The following is a 17,134-nucleotide window of genomic DNA, read 5'->3' on the forward strand; positions in this document are numbered from 1 at the left end:
GCAGTTTTTTCCTCCATATTTGTATTTAGCCTGAACTCACCTGACCTGTCGGCCAATCTGTGGGGTATACTCAGCTGTCCCTCCCCATGTTTATATTTGTGACAAAGCCTGAATCTCTGCTACTGGGAATCTGAACTCCCGGGAACCTCATTCCCCAGTGTCTGTTCCCTCATTGTGACGTCCATTCCTGTCTCATTACACATTTCTGCTGAGTTGTAAATTGTCACGTGCAGAAATAAAATTAGAAACCTTTCTCACATCTTTCCTAAGCAGAAGAACATCAGCCTCTTTCTTTCTCCTGACAACTTCCTTGACTACTTGCTGGTCAGACTGGTGGGAAACTGACCAGCAGGTGGTGCTGTTGTAACAAAATTCATTCATATTAACAGTACATGTATCCCTTAATATCTTGGAATAAAAAAATAAATAAATAATGAATGTAAATTAGAAAAGTGCTTAGAATAGACCCCTCATCAGTTTTACATTCATTTATTTTAAAGGTTTACTTATCCTTTAAAGGTTTTTTTTATCCTTTAAACTACAACTCCCAGCAGGCTAGCATCTGCTACCCGTCATGGGTCTAAACCACATCACAGTATCCTTAGTTTTAGTTGCCACCAAGAAGCCAGAGCCAGGATTTTCCTGGAAATCAGAACAACTTTCATATAGAGTTTATCCGAGTGCAACGTCTGTTGATATTTTGCTAATGGATATACAGTGTGTTCTTATTTAAAGAACACACTCTGCACATATATTTATATTATTGAATGAGGAAGGATCGCTTTGCATTGCTGTAAATACTCAACCAATCCATCTTTGGCTGCACTCTCAATTCATCAGTCTCATTTTATTTTAATTCTCTTGTACCTCACAGCCGAATATGCTGGCACTGTATAAATAGAAGAATAATCATTTCCCCTCGCTTGTGTCTCTCCATGCCAACTCCAGATTAGGCTCTGCATATAAAGATACTCTGTATTACTGTAAAGTAACCGCTTGCTTGTGTCAGATCTGATGGATATTCTATAGACCGAGTGTAGCTGCTTAAAGGGACACTGTCATGATTTTTATGGTGTTGTTTATTAATTTCTAAATGACACTGTTTACACAGCAAATAATTCACTGTACAATATAAAATGTCATTCCTGAAGCAGCAAGTGTATTTAGTTGTAATATTGGTGTGTAGGTGCATCTCAGGTCATTTTGCCTGGTCATGTGATTTCAGAAAGAGCCAGCACTTTAGGATGGAACTGCTTTCTGGCAGGCTGTTGTTTCTCCTACTCAATGTAACTGAATGTGTCTCAGTGGGACCTGGATTTTACTATTGAGTGTTGTTCTTAGATCTACCAGGCAGCTGTTATCTTGTGCTAGGGAGCTGCTATCTGGTTACCTTCCCATTGTTCTGTTGTTAGTAGGGATGCACCAAATCCAGAATTCGGCAGGATTCGGTTGAATCCTTCTGCCCGTCTGAACTGAACCTGAATCCTAATTTGCATATTTAGGGGCGGAAGAGAAATTGCGTGACTTTTTTCACAAAGCAAGGAAGTAAAAAAATGTTTTCCCGTTCCCACCCCTAATTTGCATATGTAAATTAGGGTTCAGTATTGGGCCGAATCTTTTGCGAAGGATTAGCGGCCAAATTAGCGGCCAAATCCAAAATAGTGGATTCTGTGCATCCCTAATTGTAAGGCTGCTGGGGGGGGGTCGATATGACTCCAACTTGCAGTACAGCAGTAAAGAGTGACTGAAGTTTATCAGTGCACAAGTCACATGACTGGGGGCAGCTGGGAAACTGACAAAATTAAATATAAAAAAAATCAGTTTGCTCTTTTGAGAAACGAATTTCAGTGAAGAATTCTGCTGGGGGGCCCAGAAGGTATAGGGGCCCCACGAGGCTCTAATTCATATACAAATTCAAAACAACTTGGTAAAACAGGTCAACTTGGTAAAACAGGTAAATCTCTAGACATTTTTGGGGCCTATAAAATTATTTCCTGTGGGGCCCAGTGATATTTAGTTATACCACTGATCCCGTTCTCAGCCTCAAAACTATAGGCCAGTTAGTCTGACGTCAGTGGTAGGAAAGCTTTTCGAAGGGTTAATAAAGGATAAGACACTGGACTTTATAGCAAATCATAATACTATGAGTTTGTGCCAGCATGGTTTTATGTGTAATAGATCTTGCCAGACTAACTTAATTTCTTTTTATGAGAAGGTAAGTAGAGACCTCGATTCTGGGATGGCAGTGGATGTGATTTACTTAGACTTTGCTAAAGCATTTGATACAGTGCCACACAGAAGGTTACTGGTTAAATGAAGGAATGTTGGAACATAGTATTTGTACCTGGATAGAGAACTGGCTAAAAGATAGACTACAAAGAGTGGTGGTAAATGGAACATTTTCTAATTGGACCAGTGTTGTTAGTGGAGTACCGCAGGGCTCTGTACTAGGTCCCTTGCTTTTCAACTTGTTTATTAATGACCTGGAGGTGGCCATTGAAAGTACTGTTTCTATTTTTGCAGATGATACTAAATTGTGCAGAACTATAGGTTCCATGCAGGATGCTGCCACTTTGCACAGTGATTTGTCTAAGTTCGAAAACTGGGCAGCAAACTGGAAAATGAGGTTCAATTCTGATAAATGCAGGTTATGCACTAAATGGCAGTGTGTTGGGAGTTTCCTTAAATGAGAAGGATCTTGGGGTCTTTGTAGATAACAAGTTGTCTAATTCTGGGCAGTGTCATTCTGTGGCTACTAAAGCAAATAAAGTTCTTGTATAAAAAAGGGCATTAACTCAAGGGATGAAACATAATTGTGTCTCTTTATAGGTCCCTGGTGAGGCCTCATCTGCAGTATGGGGGCAGTTTTGGACTCCAGTCCTTAAGAGGGATATAAATGAGCTGGAGAGAGTGCAGAGACTAAGTGCAACTAAACTGGTTAGAGGGAGGGAAGAGTTAAATTATGAGGGGAGACTGACAAGCTTGGGGTTGTTTTCTCTGGGGGAAAAAAGGCGCTTGTGAGGGGACATGATTAGACTTTACAAGTACATTAGAGGACATTATAGACAAATAGCAGGGGACCTTTTTACCCATAAAGAGAATCACGTACCAGAGGCCTCCCCTTCAGACTAGAGGAAAAGAAGTTTCATTTAAAGGAACAGAGTAGGGGGTTCATCACAGTGAGGACAGTGAGGTTGGGGAATGCACTGCCGGGTGATGATTCAGTTAATGACTATAAGAGGGACTTGGATGATTTCTTGGACAGACATAATACAAAGGCTATTGTGATACTAAACTCTATAGTTAGTATAGATATGGGGATATATCATTTATGTGACAGTAGGGAGGGGTGTGTGTATGGGGCTGGGTTTTCATTTAGAGGGTTGGACTTGATGGACATTGTGGGTTACGCAGGTTCTGTTTGTGTAGTAGATTTATTGTTGGCTAACATTGGGTGCCATGAGTAGAAGCTCTGGGCGCATGTGCTGATTGTCGGGGACATGTGAGTGCAGCAGTTGCTGGTGTATATATAAATATATATATGACATGCAGTTATATTTGGAACTATACTGCCTGCATCTGTCCTGCCCCCCAGGAGTGCTGTTTGTGTTTTCCCAGCACAGGATAATCCCTCTGATTGATTTGGGGATTCCTCCTCCCGCCCCTTGTCTCTCCCAGAATCTTCGATTCAACATGACGTTGTCTTCTGTAGAGCTTAAAATACTTTTCCCTGTAGGGTGTCTGGCTTTATTAGACACTGTTCTGTCCTGTAATGTGACTCCTATAAGAACGTATGAGGTTACTAGTTCCTTAGTTATACATAGCTAAGCAGTGGGCTTTCAGCGGAGTCACATTCAACCCTAATGGATCCAGTCTGCAATTTTATTGTCCATGCAGAAGTTTAGGGATTGCTTTGTCTTTAGCTAGCATTGTTACAAAGCAGAACTAGACTAGAAGATGTTTAATCTAAGTGACTAGGGAATTTATTGTGCCAACCGGTTTATGATACACAGCATTTAGTGGTGCTTTTCCCTAGTATGGTTTAGTCTGTGCCTCACATTTGATCTGGTGGTTGCATCTGCATAGAGAGTCCAAATCTCTATGGATTGGGGTAACTGTAATGCAATTCATAACTGGAGGGTCTGTCAGGCCTGAAATCCAAATGGCTGCAAAGTGGCCACAGGGGCTGCTGTTGGGCTGCCTCCTGTGCCTCATGCTCTTTAAAGTAAACCTTTAAAATAAGTGAATGTAAAACTGATGAGGGGGCTATTCTAAGCACTTTTGTCATTTACATTCATTATTTATTTTGTTTTTATTCCAAGATATTAAGGGATACATGTACTGTTAATATGAATGAATTTTGTTACAACAGCGCCACCTGCTGGTCAGTTTCCCACCAGTCTGTCCCTACCTTAAGAGGTAACACATGCCCACATGTAACCCGAAATCATAAATGGAGAAGCAACAAGCCAGGTCCCATACAGTGTTACTGTGAGAGCTGTGAGAAAGGTTTCTAATTTTATTCCTAAGCAGAAGAACATCAGCCTCTTTCTTTCTCCTGACAACTTCCTTGACTACTTGCTTAAAGGGGTTGTTCACCTTCCAATTTTTTTTTTCTAATTCAGTTGTTTTTAGATTGTTCCTCAGAAATAAAGACTTTTTTTTTTCAATTACTTTCCACTATTTTTTTTTTTACTGTTTTTCCAAAATCTAAGTGTAAAGTTGAATGTTGGTGTCTCTGGTGTTTGTCTGACAGCTCAGTAATTCAGGTGCAGACTCTGAACTGTTACAATTTTGCAACATTTAGCTGGAGTTTTAGCAACTATTGTATCAATTCTAACAGCTGCCTTTAATGAAACCCAGATATTCTACTCAGCAGGGACAAAGATAAGAAATGTATCAACAAACTCTATCCATTTAGAACAGTTTAAAAGGTCGGCGACCCCCCCCCCCAGGGCTGCTTCAGAAGTGAAAAATTACACTTCACACTTCAATATTAGAAAAACAGTCACACATAGAAAATAGAAAGTCATTATTTCTGGTGATCTATCTGAAAACAACTAGATGTTTAAAGGTGAACCACCCTTTAATATATTGGAATAAAAAAAAAAAATAATGAATGTAAATGACAAAAGTGCTTAGTATAGCCCTCTCATCAGCTTTACATTCACTTATTTTAATAGTTTACTTACCCTTTACTAACTGCCTGTGTAAGGGTTATTGCTGGGAGTGCTGCTCTGTTCCAGGGGAATTTGGGTGAAAGGCAGTTGAGTTCTTCAGTATGTACAGCAGCTCTCACAGTAACACTGTATGGGACCTGGCTTGTTGCTTCTCCATTTATGATTTCGGGTTACATGTGGGCATGTGTTACCTCTTAAGGTAGGGACACACTGGGCGATTTGGGGAGATTTAGTCGCCTGGCGACTAATCGCCGCGACTTTCCACGACCAATCTTCCCCGAATGCTTCCCCTCGCTCTGCGCCTGGCTAAAATGAAAAATCGCCTGCGCTAATCACACGCGGCGATTCGTTTTCCGAAGTCACCCGAAGTTTCCTCGTGGGGCGACTTCGGAAAACGAATCGCCGCGTGTGATTAGCGCAGGCGATTTTTCATTTTAGCCAGGCGCAGAGCGAGGGGAAGCATTCGGGGAGAAAAGTCGCTGCGATTAGTCGCCAGGCGACTAAATCTCCCCAAATCGCCCAGTGTGTCCCTACCCTTATAACTTAAAGGCAACAGGTAGAAAGTGTAGGTGATTCTTGATCATAGGACAGAGTTATGCAAGCCTTTCATTGTGCTGATGACTGTCTCTTTTTTTTTTTCCAGATTTTCTATTTTGTACATACATTGTTTTGTATATACTGTATATGATGACTTCGGTGGGAAATGAACGAACCCGGGTCACTCGGGAGAAGCCACCGATTTCAACCCCACAGACACAAACCCAGAAACAGGTACAAGTACAGGTACGTGTGTACATCTCCCTACCAGATGTGGTCGAAGCAATGGCTGCTCAGCTACTCTTATCTCTTTATCAGAAAGCAAACATAACCCCCCTGGAGCTTTTATTTATTTATTTTTTATTCAACACCCTCTCATTGCTATAATATCACAAGCATTTAAAAGGGTTGATTCACCTTTAAATTACCTTTTAGGGCAGAGACACACACTGTGTTTTGGGGGGATTAGTTGCCCGGCGACAAATCTCCTCTTCTTTGGGGCGACTAATCTACCCCGAACTGGCACTATGAGCGATTCGTTTTCTGAAGTCGTCCGAATTTGCCTTTCGTCGACTTCGGAAAATGAAGCGCTCAGAGTGCCATCCCGTCGGCGATTTACATTCTAGCCGGCGGGGAGGCAGTTCAGGGAGATCCGTCATCCCCCTGAAGAAGAGGAGATTTGTCGCCGGTAGACTTATCTCCCTGAATCGCAACGTGGGTCTCTGCCCTTAGAGGCACATTTATCAAGGGTCGAATTTCGATTTCATGTGAGTTTTTTTTTTTTTTTTTAAAACTCCAAGGAACTCGAAATTTATTATAAAAATCTAATTATTTTTAAACTTGAGTGAATAGGATTAATTGTTACTGTTTTTTAATTATGTTGTTTTTTCAATTATACGTAATTTGGACCCTAGCAACCAGATGGCTGAAACTGCAAACTGGAGAGCTGCTGAATAAAAAGCTAAATAAAGATAAAAAACCACAAGTGATAAAAAAAATTAAAACCAATTGCAAATTGTCTCAGAATATCACTCTCTTTTTCACGCTAACGGTTAATTTAAATGTGAACAACCCCTTTAAGGCTTAAAATATGTTTTACTCCTAGGTCACCTTTAAATTATCACAGACTAGGGATGTTAAGCTACAATTTGGGGACCACTATTATAGTTTGTCCATAGGCTCTGCTGTCAGCATGGAAAACTAGATTGAGGCAGAGGCTGGGATAACGGAATAAACCTAGATGCGACATTTATGAAGGGCAACATATGTTAGCGAGGAAGTGGTGCAGTAATAGGGTTTGAAAATTATTTTACAAGGTTTACTATAAGCAGACTAATTGTAAGCATGTATATTTCAGATCCTGAACTGGTGCTAATCAGTATCTGATGCCTCTCTCTCTCTCCAGGGGAGCAGTCTTCTGGTCTTTTCCCATACACACATTTGTTTCTGTATTTCAGGATAGCAACAATAAAGTTGTGTTCAGAACGGAGGAAATCCTTTGTCTTCAAGGTTTTCCTGATAAAATAACTTTAAAGGAGAAGGAAACCCCCAGGGCGCTAAACCCCTCCCCCCTCCCCTGTGCTGCCCCCCTCCCTCCTCCCCCCTGGCCTACCTGTCCCCTGGGCAAATGCCCCTAACTTTTTACTCACCCCTCTGCGCAGGTCCTGTCCACGGAGTACGCAGTCGCCATCTTCTCCCACGCGCGTCTTCTTCCTGCTCTGATCGGCGTTTTCTGGCGCATGCGCAGTAGGAACAGGTACCGGTACGGCTCTACTGCGCATGCGCCGAATGTCACAAAGTTTTCCGATTTCACTTCGTGACATTCGGCGCATGCGCAGTAGAGCCGTACCGGTACCTGTTCCTACTGCGCATGCGCCAGAAAACGCCGATCAGAGCAGGAAGAAGACGCGCGTGGAGAAGATGGCGACTGCGTACTCCGTGGACAGGACCTGCGCAGAGGGGTGAGTAAAAAGTTAGAGGCATTTGCCCAGGGGGACAGGTAGGCCAGGGGGGAGGAGGGAGGGGGGCAGCACAGGGGAGGGGGGGGAGGGGTTTAGCGCCCTGGGGGTTTCCTTCTCCTTTAACATAACCTCTTAAGCAGCCGGTCCACAGAGATTTATTTGTAGAGACCAAAGGAAACGGAGTGTTTGTTGCTTCAGCCTTTGACAAGGACTCTCCTTAGACATTCGATCCTAATGTTGCTGCATCAGGAATATGATTTATGGTAGAATATTCTTCCTGGGTGTATGATGACAAACTTATATACACACGTGCAGTAGGGGGCTATCAACATGAAAGTGCCCCATGTCTATACAAGTATAGGATCCATTATTCAGAAGCGAATTAAGGAAAGACCATCTCCCATAGACTCCATTATAATCAAATAATCCACATTTTTAAAAATGATTTCCTTTTTCTGTGTAATAATAAAACAGTCGCTTGTACTTGATCCCAACTAAGATATAATTAATCCCTATTGAAAGCAAAACCAGCCAATTGGCTTTATTTAATGTTTATATGATTTTCTAGTAGACTTAAGGTATCCAAATTACAGAAAGATCTGTTATCTGGAATACCTCAGGTCCCAAGCATTCTGGATAACCGGTCCCATACCTGTATAAACATCAATAATATTGCTGGCTTTTCCCTTTTCCCCATGCATAGCTAATTATGTGCTTAGTACCTTCTATCATTGCATTTATAAACGTACAGGTATAGGACCTGTTATCCAGAATCTCGGGACCTGGTGTTTTCTGGATAACAGATCTTTCTGTAATTTGAATCTTCATACCTAAGTGAACTAGAAAATCATGTAAACATTAAATAAAGCCAATAGACTAGTTTTGCTTCCAATAAGGATTTATTATATCTTAGTTTGGATCAAGTACAAGCTATTGTTTTTTTGTTACACAGTAAAGGGAAATTGTTTTTAAATATTTGGATCAAAAGCAGTCTATGGGGGATGCCCTTTCCGTTATTCAGGGCTTTCTGGATAACAGATCCCACAACTGCAGAAGCTGCCATATTGCTTGTTATTGCCAAACAGTGAGCTTAAAACATTTGAGCTGCTGTTACTTGAACTAAACCATCATTATTCCATATTGTTTTTCTTTAAAGGCAACAGCTGAGCAGATTCGCCTTGCACAGATGATTTATGACAAAAATGATGCAGATTTTGAGGACAAAGTGAAACAGGTAAAGAAAATAGAATTGTTTCCATGGGGGTTGTTGCCATTTAATTCACAAGTGTTGTTAAATGCACTGTTGCATTATTGATGATCTAAAAAAAACAAATGTGCTGTAAGGCTAAAAATGTATTACGGTTTGCCAAATACCGAATCCGGATCCTAATTTGCATATGCAAATTAAGGGCAGGAAAGGGGGAAGAAGTGTCAATATCTTTTTTGTGACTAAAAGTCACGTGATTTCCCTATCTGCCCCTAATTTACATATGCAAATTAGGGTTCGGTTTGGCCAGGCACAAGGATTCGGCTGAATCCTGAACCGAATCCTGCATTTGGTGCATCCCAAATTATTATTGCTACTTTGTATTCTTCATCTTTTTATGAAACTGCTCTGCCGTATCTTCAGGTCGAATCAATGGATGGTTGCCATGGGAATTTGGACCCTAACAACCAGATTGCTGAAATTGCAAACTGGAGGACTGCTGAATAACTTAAAACTACAATTAATAAAAAAGAAAAAGGGAAAACAAGAAAACCAATTGCAAATTGTCTCAGAACATCATTTTCTACATCATACAAAAGTTATACAAAATGACCCCCTTTTTAATCTACGGATTTCAGCCTGAAGAACAGACACTAATATATTAAAACTGGGTACCTGGCTTTCAGGCAGGCTTTTCCTCTCTGCTTCTTTTATTTCCATGAACTAGGCCAGTCCAAGGCTTTATTAATAGACAAGATCAACACTGAGCAAATCTGCACATGCAGTTACCTATAGCAACCAATCAGTGATTAGCTTTTTGAAGCCAGCAGTAAGTAGAACTATGAATGCGGCAATTTTGGAAAATGTCTGTGACACTCACATGCTCAGTGGGCTCTGATTGGCTGTTGAGAAGCTAAGCTTAGGGCTCGTCACTAATTATCCAGCAGAAAATGAGCTTCCCTGGCTGTAATATAAGCTGATGCTACAGGTTTGCTGATTATTAAATTCTGATGCTAATTGCACTGGTTTCTGTGCTGCCATGTAGTAAGTATCTGTATTAATTACTAATCAGCCTTATATTGTGACATTTCTATTCTATGTGTACTGTATATTGTGAGTGGCTCCCTAAGCTCAGTAAGTGACAGCAGCACAGACCATGTGCAGTGAATCAGCAGAAAAGAAGATGGGGAGCTACTGGGGCATCTTTGGAGACACAGATCTTTACTGCTAAAGGGCTGTGGTTGCCTTGGGCTGGTACAGAAGCACAAAACATAACGTACAACATTTATAGCTACTTCATTAGTTAAGCTTTAGTTCTCCTTTATTAATGTATTGTGAATGGAGGAATTTGTTATTTGTATGTAAAACTTAGCATTTTGTGATGTGCAGCTTATGGAAGTCACAGGAAAGAACCAGGACGAATGCATAGTGGCACTTCATGACTGTAACGGAGATGTTAACAGAGCTATAAACATTCTGCTGGAAGGCAATTCAGATACAGTAAGTTCTTTCGCTTTCTTTCATTTAAACAGGACTTGTGGATCTCCATATAAAAGTGCCCTCTGTGTGTGGCATCTGTTTGCGGCTTGTTTTATTTGGTCTTTCATTTTAGCATCTATTATCCGCACAGAGGGAACTATGGGAAGAGGTAAACCCTACTCATTAACGAGATACGAACTGTTATAAGGGTAAAGGTGCTGGTAATAATAATTTGCGATTCTAGACAACCATCACCTGAAAAATGCTTTCAGGCAATTACAGTGCAAGTGAGTTATGATATTTAGGCTGCTTTTGGCCTAGAAATGCAATCCGAAGCCCCAAAAGCATTTCATCTGCATTACCTTCAAGGGGAACTTGTAAACCTAAAAAACGAAACCTTTATTCAAATACCAAGAAATTATATTCACAACTATTAGTTGAGGTCTGACAGATGTCAGAAAAAACAAAAATTATTTTAGAAAAGAAAAAGAAAAAGAAAAAAAAAAAAAGAAAAGAAAAGGGGAACTATCGTGAAAATGAAAATTTAATATAAGCTTCCTCATACTGAAGTAAGAAACTTTCTAAATACAATCAATTAACGATTGCATTTTTTTTGGAAATAATCAAGTTTATCTTCGCTATCCCTCTCTCAGCATCTGTTTCTCTTCATTCTGTATTCATGCAGCAGTTGGGTGTCAGATAATCATTGACAGATTCAATATATCGGGCAATATATTCAGCTGTTGGGTGTCAGATGAATGATCCAATATATCTTATAGGGGGGCTCCTTTCCTAGCAGATGTATTAGAGCTCACTCAAATAACTGATTCCAGTACAAACAAAATCTAACAAAATAACTGCCTTTTGCACAAATCCTGCATGTAGAGAGACGTGATGTCCCCCCATAAGATATATTGGATCTAACTGCCAGTGAATATCTGACACCCAACTGCTGCATGAAGACAGAATGAAGAGAAACAGATGCTGAGAGAGGAATAGTGAATGTAAACTTGATTTCAGAAACGGTACAGCAGTTTTAATTGACCGTATTTACAAAGTTTCTTATTTCAGTATAAATTTTCATTGCTGCGCTAGTTCCCCTTTAAGGAACCAGTTTGTTTCCTACCCAGGGCACATTCACTTCTTAAAAAAAAAAAAAAAATGCTGCTGGAGCAGTACTATTAACTGATGCATTTTCAAAAAAAATTTTTTTTCCCACGACAGTATCCCGCAGCATATACATGATATACCAGCTTGTTTAGCTGATATAGTGACCATGATGAGGTTCAAAATGTGCATTTTACTGTTATTAACTTCTCATGTGTTCTTCCTGCCCATCATTTCTTCATTCCTACTCATTATAGACATCTTGGGAGACCGTTGGGGGGAAAAAGAAAAGCATTGGCAAAGAGAGCTCTGAAAACAAAGAAAACAGAGAAAGGAGAAGCGACAGAGAAATGAGCCGTGGCCGTGGCAGCTCCAGTAGGCGAGGGCGGGGAGGAAGCCGTGGTAGAGAGTGTAGGTCGTCTTTTTCTTTGTGTCTTTTTTTTTTTTTTATTGATGACATGAATTCCCTGGACACTGGGTTTAGATATTTTTAGGAACAGTAACATCAAAAAAATTAAATGTAATTTTGTGCTGCACTTTTAAAACTGATGTATTTGCTTCAGAAACACTACTATAGTTTATATAAACAAGCTGCTGTGTAGCCATGGGGGCAGCCATTCAAGCACAGGATACACAGTAGATAACAGATAAGTACTACCATAGTTTATATAAACAAGCTGCTGTGTAGCCATGGGGCAGCCATTCAAGCACATGATACACAGTAGATAACAGATAAGTACTACTATAGTTTATATAAACAAGCTGCTGTGTAGCCATGGGGGCAGCCATTCAAGCACAGGATACACAGTAGATAACAGATAAGTACTACTATAGTTTATATAAACAAGCTGCTGTGTAGCCATGGGGGCAGCCATTCAAGCACAGGATACACAGTAGATAACAGATAAGTACTACCATAGTTTATATAAACAAGCTGCTGTGTAGCCATGGGGCAGCCATTCAAGCACATGATACACAGTAGATAACAGATAAGTACTACTATAGTTTATATAAACAAGCTGCTGTGTAGCCATGGGGGCAGCCATTCAAGCACAGGATACACAGTAGATAACAGATAAGTACTACTATAGTTTATATAAACAAGCTGCTGTGTAGCCATGGGGGCAGCCATTCAAGCACAGGATACACAGTAGATAACAGATAAGTACTACCATAGTTTATATAAACAAGCTGCTGTGTAGCCATGGGGCAGCCATTCAAGCACATGATACACAGTAGGGCAGTGCAGGGCAACACTACATTATATTTTCATTACTTTAAAACACTTTCATTTTTTGGTGTTACTGTTCCTATAAAGGTGTATTCTTTTACAGTTAGATCAGAAGAAAATGGCGTAGACATTGGCCCTGGTGACAGACCTTCTGACCGTGGCAGACGAGGTCGTGGCAGAGGTACAACATGAACATTATAACATTATACGTGACTTTCATTTCCAATTTAAACCGCAAAATAAAAGTTCTGTTTCTATTTTCTCTGAAAGGATTTGGAGGCAGGGGCAGAGGAAGGGGATCAGGAAGATTTTCCGCACAAGGCATGGGGTAGGTACAAATTATTAAAGGGGTTGTTCATCTTCCAAACACTTTTTTTCATTTCAGTGGTTTTTTGATTGCTCTCCAGAAATAACTTTTTTCAATTGCCTTTAATTTTTTATTTCTTCTCATTTTTCCAAAATTGAAGTTTAAAAAAGGAATTTTGTACTCACCGAAAAATCCTTTTCTAGTAGGCCTGAACTGTCAGTGCAGACTTAGGGTTTTGTCTCCATCACCTCTGGAGGCAGGACAGAAGAATTGATGTCTCTTGGCCCCTCCCACTGGTTATATGTGTCAACACCACCTGTAATCCTCAGTTCGTTTGGAAAGCTCAGTCGGTGGAGACAGGACAGGTAGAAAGAAGGCCAAGAGACAATAGGTAGAAAGGATAGCGAGAAAGAGGTCCCGTGGCCCATACTAAAATCAGCCTGGATGGGACTTACTGCACTGAAAGTTCGGGCCTGAAAGTTCAGTTGCTGATCTAGAGAACCCCTGTTGGGTCCACCATGTGGTCTCAATAGCCAAGCCATTAAACAGAGTAGAGGCAGATTTGGGAGGTCCCTGGGATAGCAAGTCTGGTTGATTGGGTAGTCTCCAAGGTCTTGTTATGGACAACTGAATTAAATCTGTGTACCAAACACTGTTTGGCCAGTCTGGTGGGATTAGAATCACAGTGGCATCGCTCAGCTTTATCTTTCTTATTACCCTGGGTAGTATTGCTAGTGGTGGAAATGCGTATACTAGTTTGAGGTTCCAGGGAGTGATTAGTGCGTCCACGAATGCTGCTCCTGGATCCTTGGTTCTGGAGCAATACAGGGGAACCTTGTGGTTGTGTCTGGAAGCTAACATGTCTACCTCCAGTGTGCCCCATTTGTATGTCAGCTGGGCAAACACCTCGTCGTTTAAAGACCATTCCTCTTGATCGACTGTCGTTCTGCTGAGGTAATCGGCCTCCCAATTTTGGACACCTGGAATGAACACTGCGTAGATGCTGGGTGCTGATCTTTCGGCCCAAGTGAGGATCTGCGATACCTCCTGCCATCCTGCTGCGTGTTCCGCCCTACTTGTTGATATATGACACCGCGGTGGCATTGTTGGATTGAATCCATATTGGTTGAGCTTGAAGTATTGGTGATCAGCCTTGGAGGGCTAGGACAATCGCCCGCAGCTCCAAAACATTGATGGATAAGGAGGCTTCCTCTGCTGTCCACAGTTATGTTTGTACACTGCTCCCCAGCCCCTGCGTCTGTGGTTACTATCTGCCAGGAGGCAGTTGCCCAGCCCCACACCTGTTGTAGATTGATCGGTAGTGTCCACCATTGTAGACTCTCTCTGGTGGCTGCGTCTATAAGTATTTGTTGCTGCAGGTCCTTGTGATTTTTGTTCCAATACTTTAGAAAGTTGTGTGGAGAGGCCTGATGTGGAATCTGGTAAATGATATTGCTTCTAGGGCAGACACCATGAACCCTAGAAGGCGGAGGCAATCCTCTGCTGAAACCGTCACCTTGGACAGGAATGATCGAGTGGTAGTGATCAATGTCTTGACTGTGTCTGGTAGGAGATTTATTGAATCGAACTGGAGCCCTAAGAACAGAATGGTCTGACTTGGCTTGAGGTTGCTCTTGCAGTAGTTGACTAGCTAACAATGCTGGTTTAGCATGTGCAGACATGTGTATGTGTCCTTTTCTGCTTGCATGGCTGACGATGCTAAGATCAGAAGGTCGTCTAGGTATGGAATTATATTTATTCCGATTGATCTGAGATAGGCCACTATTGGTGAGAGCACTGGTGAACACTGGTGAAAAAACATGGAGCAGTACAAAGCCCAAAGGGCAATGCCATAAACTGATAGTGTGCATCTGCGAGGGCAAAAGCAGGAAGCGTCGAGACTCTGATAGATGGGGATGTGCAGGGAAGCATCCTGGAGATCTATTGACGTTATGAAGACTCCTGGTTCCATGGCTGAGATTACTGTTCGGACAGATTCCATCTTGAATTTTTGATTTTCGACCAAGGGGTTTAATGGTTTTAGATTGAGCACTGGTCTGAAGCTGCTGTCCTTCTTGGGCACAAGAAAGAGATAAAACCCCTTGAATTTGTGGGTCTCTGGTACTGTCTCTATCAAATCAGTGTGTAGCAGTGTGAGAACTGCGTGTTGAAAGATCTGTTCCCTGCGAGGCGCAGTGGAGGATGGAAGAAATCTCCTTTGTGGTAGATGTGGAGTGAAGGGGATTCTGTATCCCTGTTGAATTATACTTGGCACCCAAGTGTCTGACACATGTCTGCCACTCTCCCAGGTAACTTTGTAGTCAGCGCCCTACGTGTTGTGGCCCCTGTCGTCTCCTGAAGTCAGGCGGAGCTGGGTTTATGGTTGTTTGGTTTTTTATTTGTGCGACCCTGCTGATGCCAGGGGGGTCTGGTACATTTGTTGCCCTGCTCTGACGATAAGGTTCTGAAGTTGGATCGAAAGGACCTAAAGGGTCTACTTTGAGATGTCCAATTTCTCAGAGTTTGGCCTCTGGTAGGTGTTTCAAATTTTTGTTGTTTATCGGTGGGTAGGAAAGTGTTCTTACCCCCTATCACCTTGCAATAATTTGCTTGAGGTCCGGGCCGACCAAGGAGTCTCCCGTAAATTTTAGGGATAGTAATCTCAATTTGGAAGCTGTGTCACCTGGCCAATGTAGTAGCCATAGTGCACGACGACTATGTTTTCTGTTGTTTTGGCTGCTAACTTGACTACTTTCATAGCTGCATCAGCTAAAAAGCCCAATGTTGTGGCTAACCTGGCCGCCTCCGTCTGGAGTTGTTGTTGGGAGGAGGGTGGGTGTCGTGCTAGTTCCTGTGCCCAGTGTCTAGCCGTGCGTGACAGGCCTTCAGATGCCGCAGCTGGGCGGAGTATTGATGCCTCCAGGACATATGCTCCTTTTAGTGTAGATTCCATGCGTTGATCTAATGCAGTGATCCCCAACCAGTAGCTCGTGAGTAACATGTTGCTCTCCAACCCCTTGAATGTTGCTCTCTGTGTCCTCAGAGCAGATGCTTATTTTTGAATTCCAGGCTTGGAAGCAAGTTTTAATTGCATAAAAACTAAGCATAGTACCAAGTAGAGCCTCTTGTAGGCTTCCAGTCCACATAGGGGCTACCAAATAGCCAATCACAGCCCTTATTTGGCACCCCATGGGACTATTTTATGCTTGTGTTGCTCTCCATCTCTTTTTACATTTGAATGTGGCTCACGGGTAAAAAAAGGTTGGGGACCCCTGATCTAATGGATCTCTAAACTCGGCCTCCTCTGCGGGTAATGCCGTTTGTCTGGATAGCCGAGCAACCGCAGAGTCCACTTTGGGTGCTTTGTCCCATCTCTTTTGATGGTCCTCTGGTACCGGATATGTCTTGAAGAATCTCTGAGTTAGTGCAATACGCCTTTCAGGTTGGGCCCACTCTGTTTCAATTGTTTTGAGTGATGGCGTTAAAGATTGGGAATGTTTGTTTAGCTTTTTTTCTGTACGCCCAGTAGTTTGTCAGCCTTTGATAGGGTAACTCTCTCATCCTTTATCTCTAAGGTTTGTAGCATTTCTGTAAGTAATTTATTGGAAATGTCAGGGTTTGCAGTAGAAGGGAGTGTTGTCGTCTGAGTCAGAACTTGTAGTTGAGTGAGCATGCTCGGATAATTCTGATTTTAGGAGAAGGGGTCTATCCTCCTGAGTCTGAGGCAAGACCTTCCTCTGATTCTGAGGATGAGACTTCAGGGGCCCGAGTTTTATGCCTCTTACCCCTCCCAGCTGCTGGTACTTGTGGGGTTCGAACTGTGTTCATAATCCACTGTAAAAATTCCCCCAGCTGTGGGGGTGCAGATGGAAGAGTTTGAGGGTTCTGTATCCCTACTTGGTTTTGTTCCCAAGGCATTCTTGGAGAGTTATCTACCCTAGTCTGAGATGTAGTAGGCATGTAGTAGGCATGGCTACTGGTGGTGTATTTGGAATTGAGCTGGGGCCTTCCATAAGTTGGACCAGAGCAGGTTGAGGGGACAGTACAGGTGCCTCCAATGACTCCTCTGTCCTAGCAATTTTATAGTCCGACCAATATGTTTTCTCTACCTTTCTTAAGGAATGT

The 17,134-nt window shown here is 42.0% G+C and overlaps 1 protein-coding gene across 15 annotated transcripts in view; it reads left to right on the top strand.

The window, feature by feature from the left end:
- ubap2.S (ubiquitin associated protein 2 S homeolog) overlaps positions 1–17,134 on the top strand; it is a 55,975-nt gene that overhangs the window by 11,147 nt on the left and 27,694 nt on the right. For 13 of the 15 annotated variants that reach the window (XM_018244636.2, XM_018244626.2, XM_018244629.2 and 10 more), the window contains exons 2-7: positions 5,824–5,963; positions 8,835–8,912; positions 10,275–10,385; positions 11,729–11,882; positions 12,806–12,883; positions 12,973–13,030. In XM_018244636.2, coding sequence (XP_018100125.1) covers positions 5,865–5,963; positions 8,835–8,912; positions 10,275–10,385; positions 11,729–11,882; positions 12,806–12,883; positions 12,973–13,030 — 578 coding nt within the window. In that variant the 5' untranslated portion in view covers positions 5,824–5,864. The remainder of the gene's footprint in view (positions 1–5,823; positions 5,964–8,834; positions 8,913–10,274; positions 10,386–11,728; positions 11,883–12,805; positions 12,884–12,972; positions 13,031–17,134) is intronic. The other 2 variants (XM_018244627.2, XM_041580679.1) reach the window with 1 other exon arrangement.

Source organism: Xenopus laevis, chromosome 1S, assembly GCF_017654675.1.
Source record: "Xenopus laevis strain J_2021 chromosome 1S, Xenopus_laevis_v10.1, whole genome shotgun sequence".
NCBI classification, from domain to species: Eukaryota; Metazoa; Chordata; class Amphibia; order Anura; family Pipidae; genus Xenopus; species Xenopus laevis.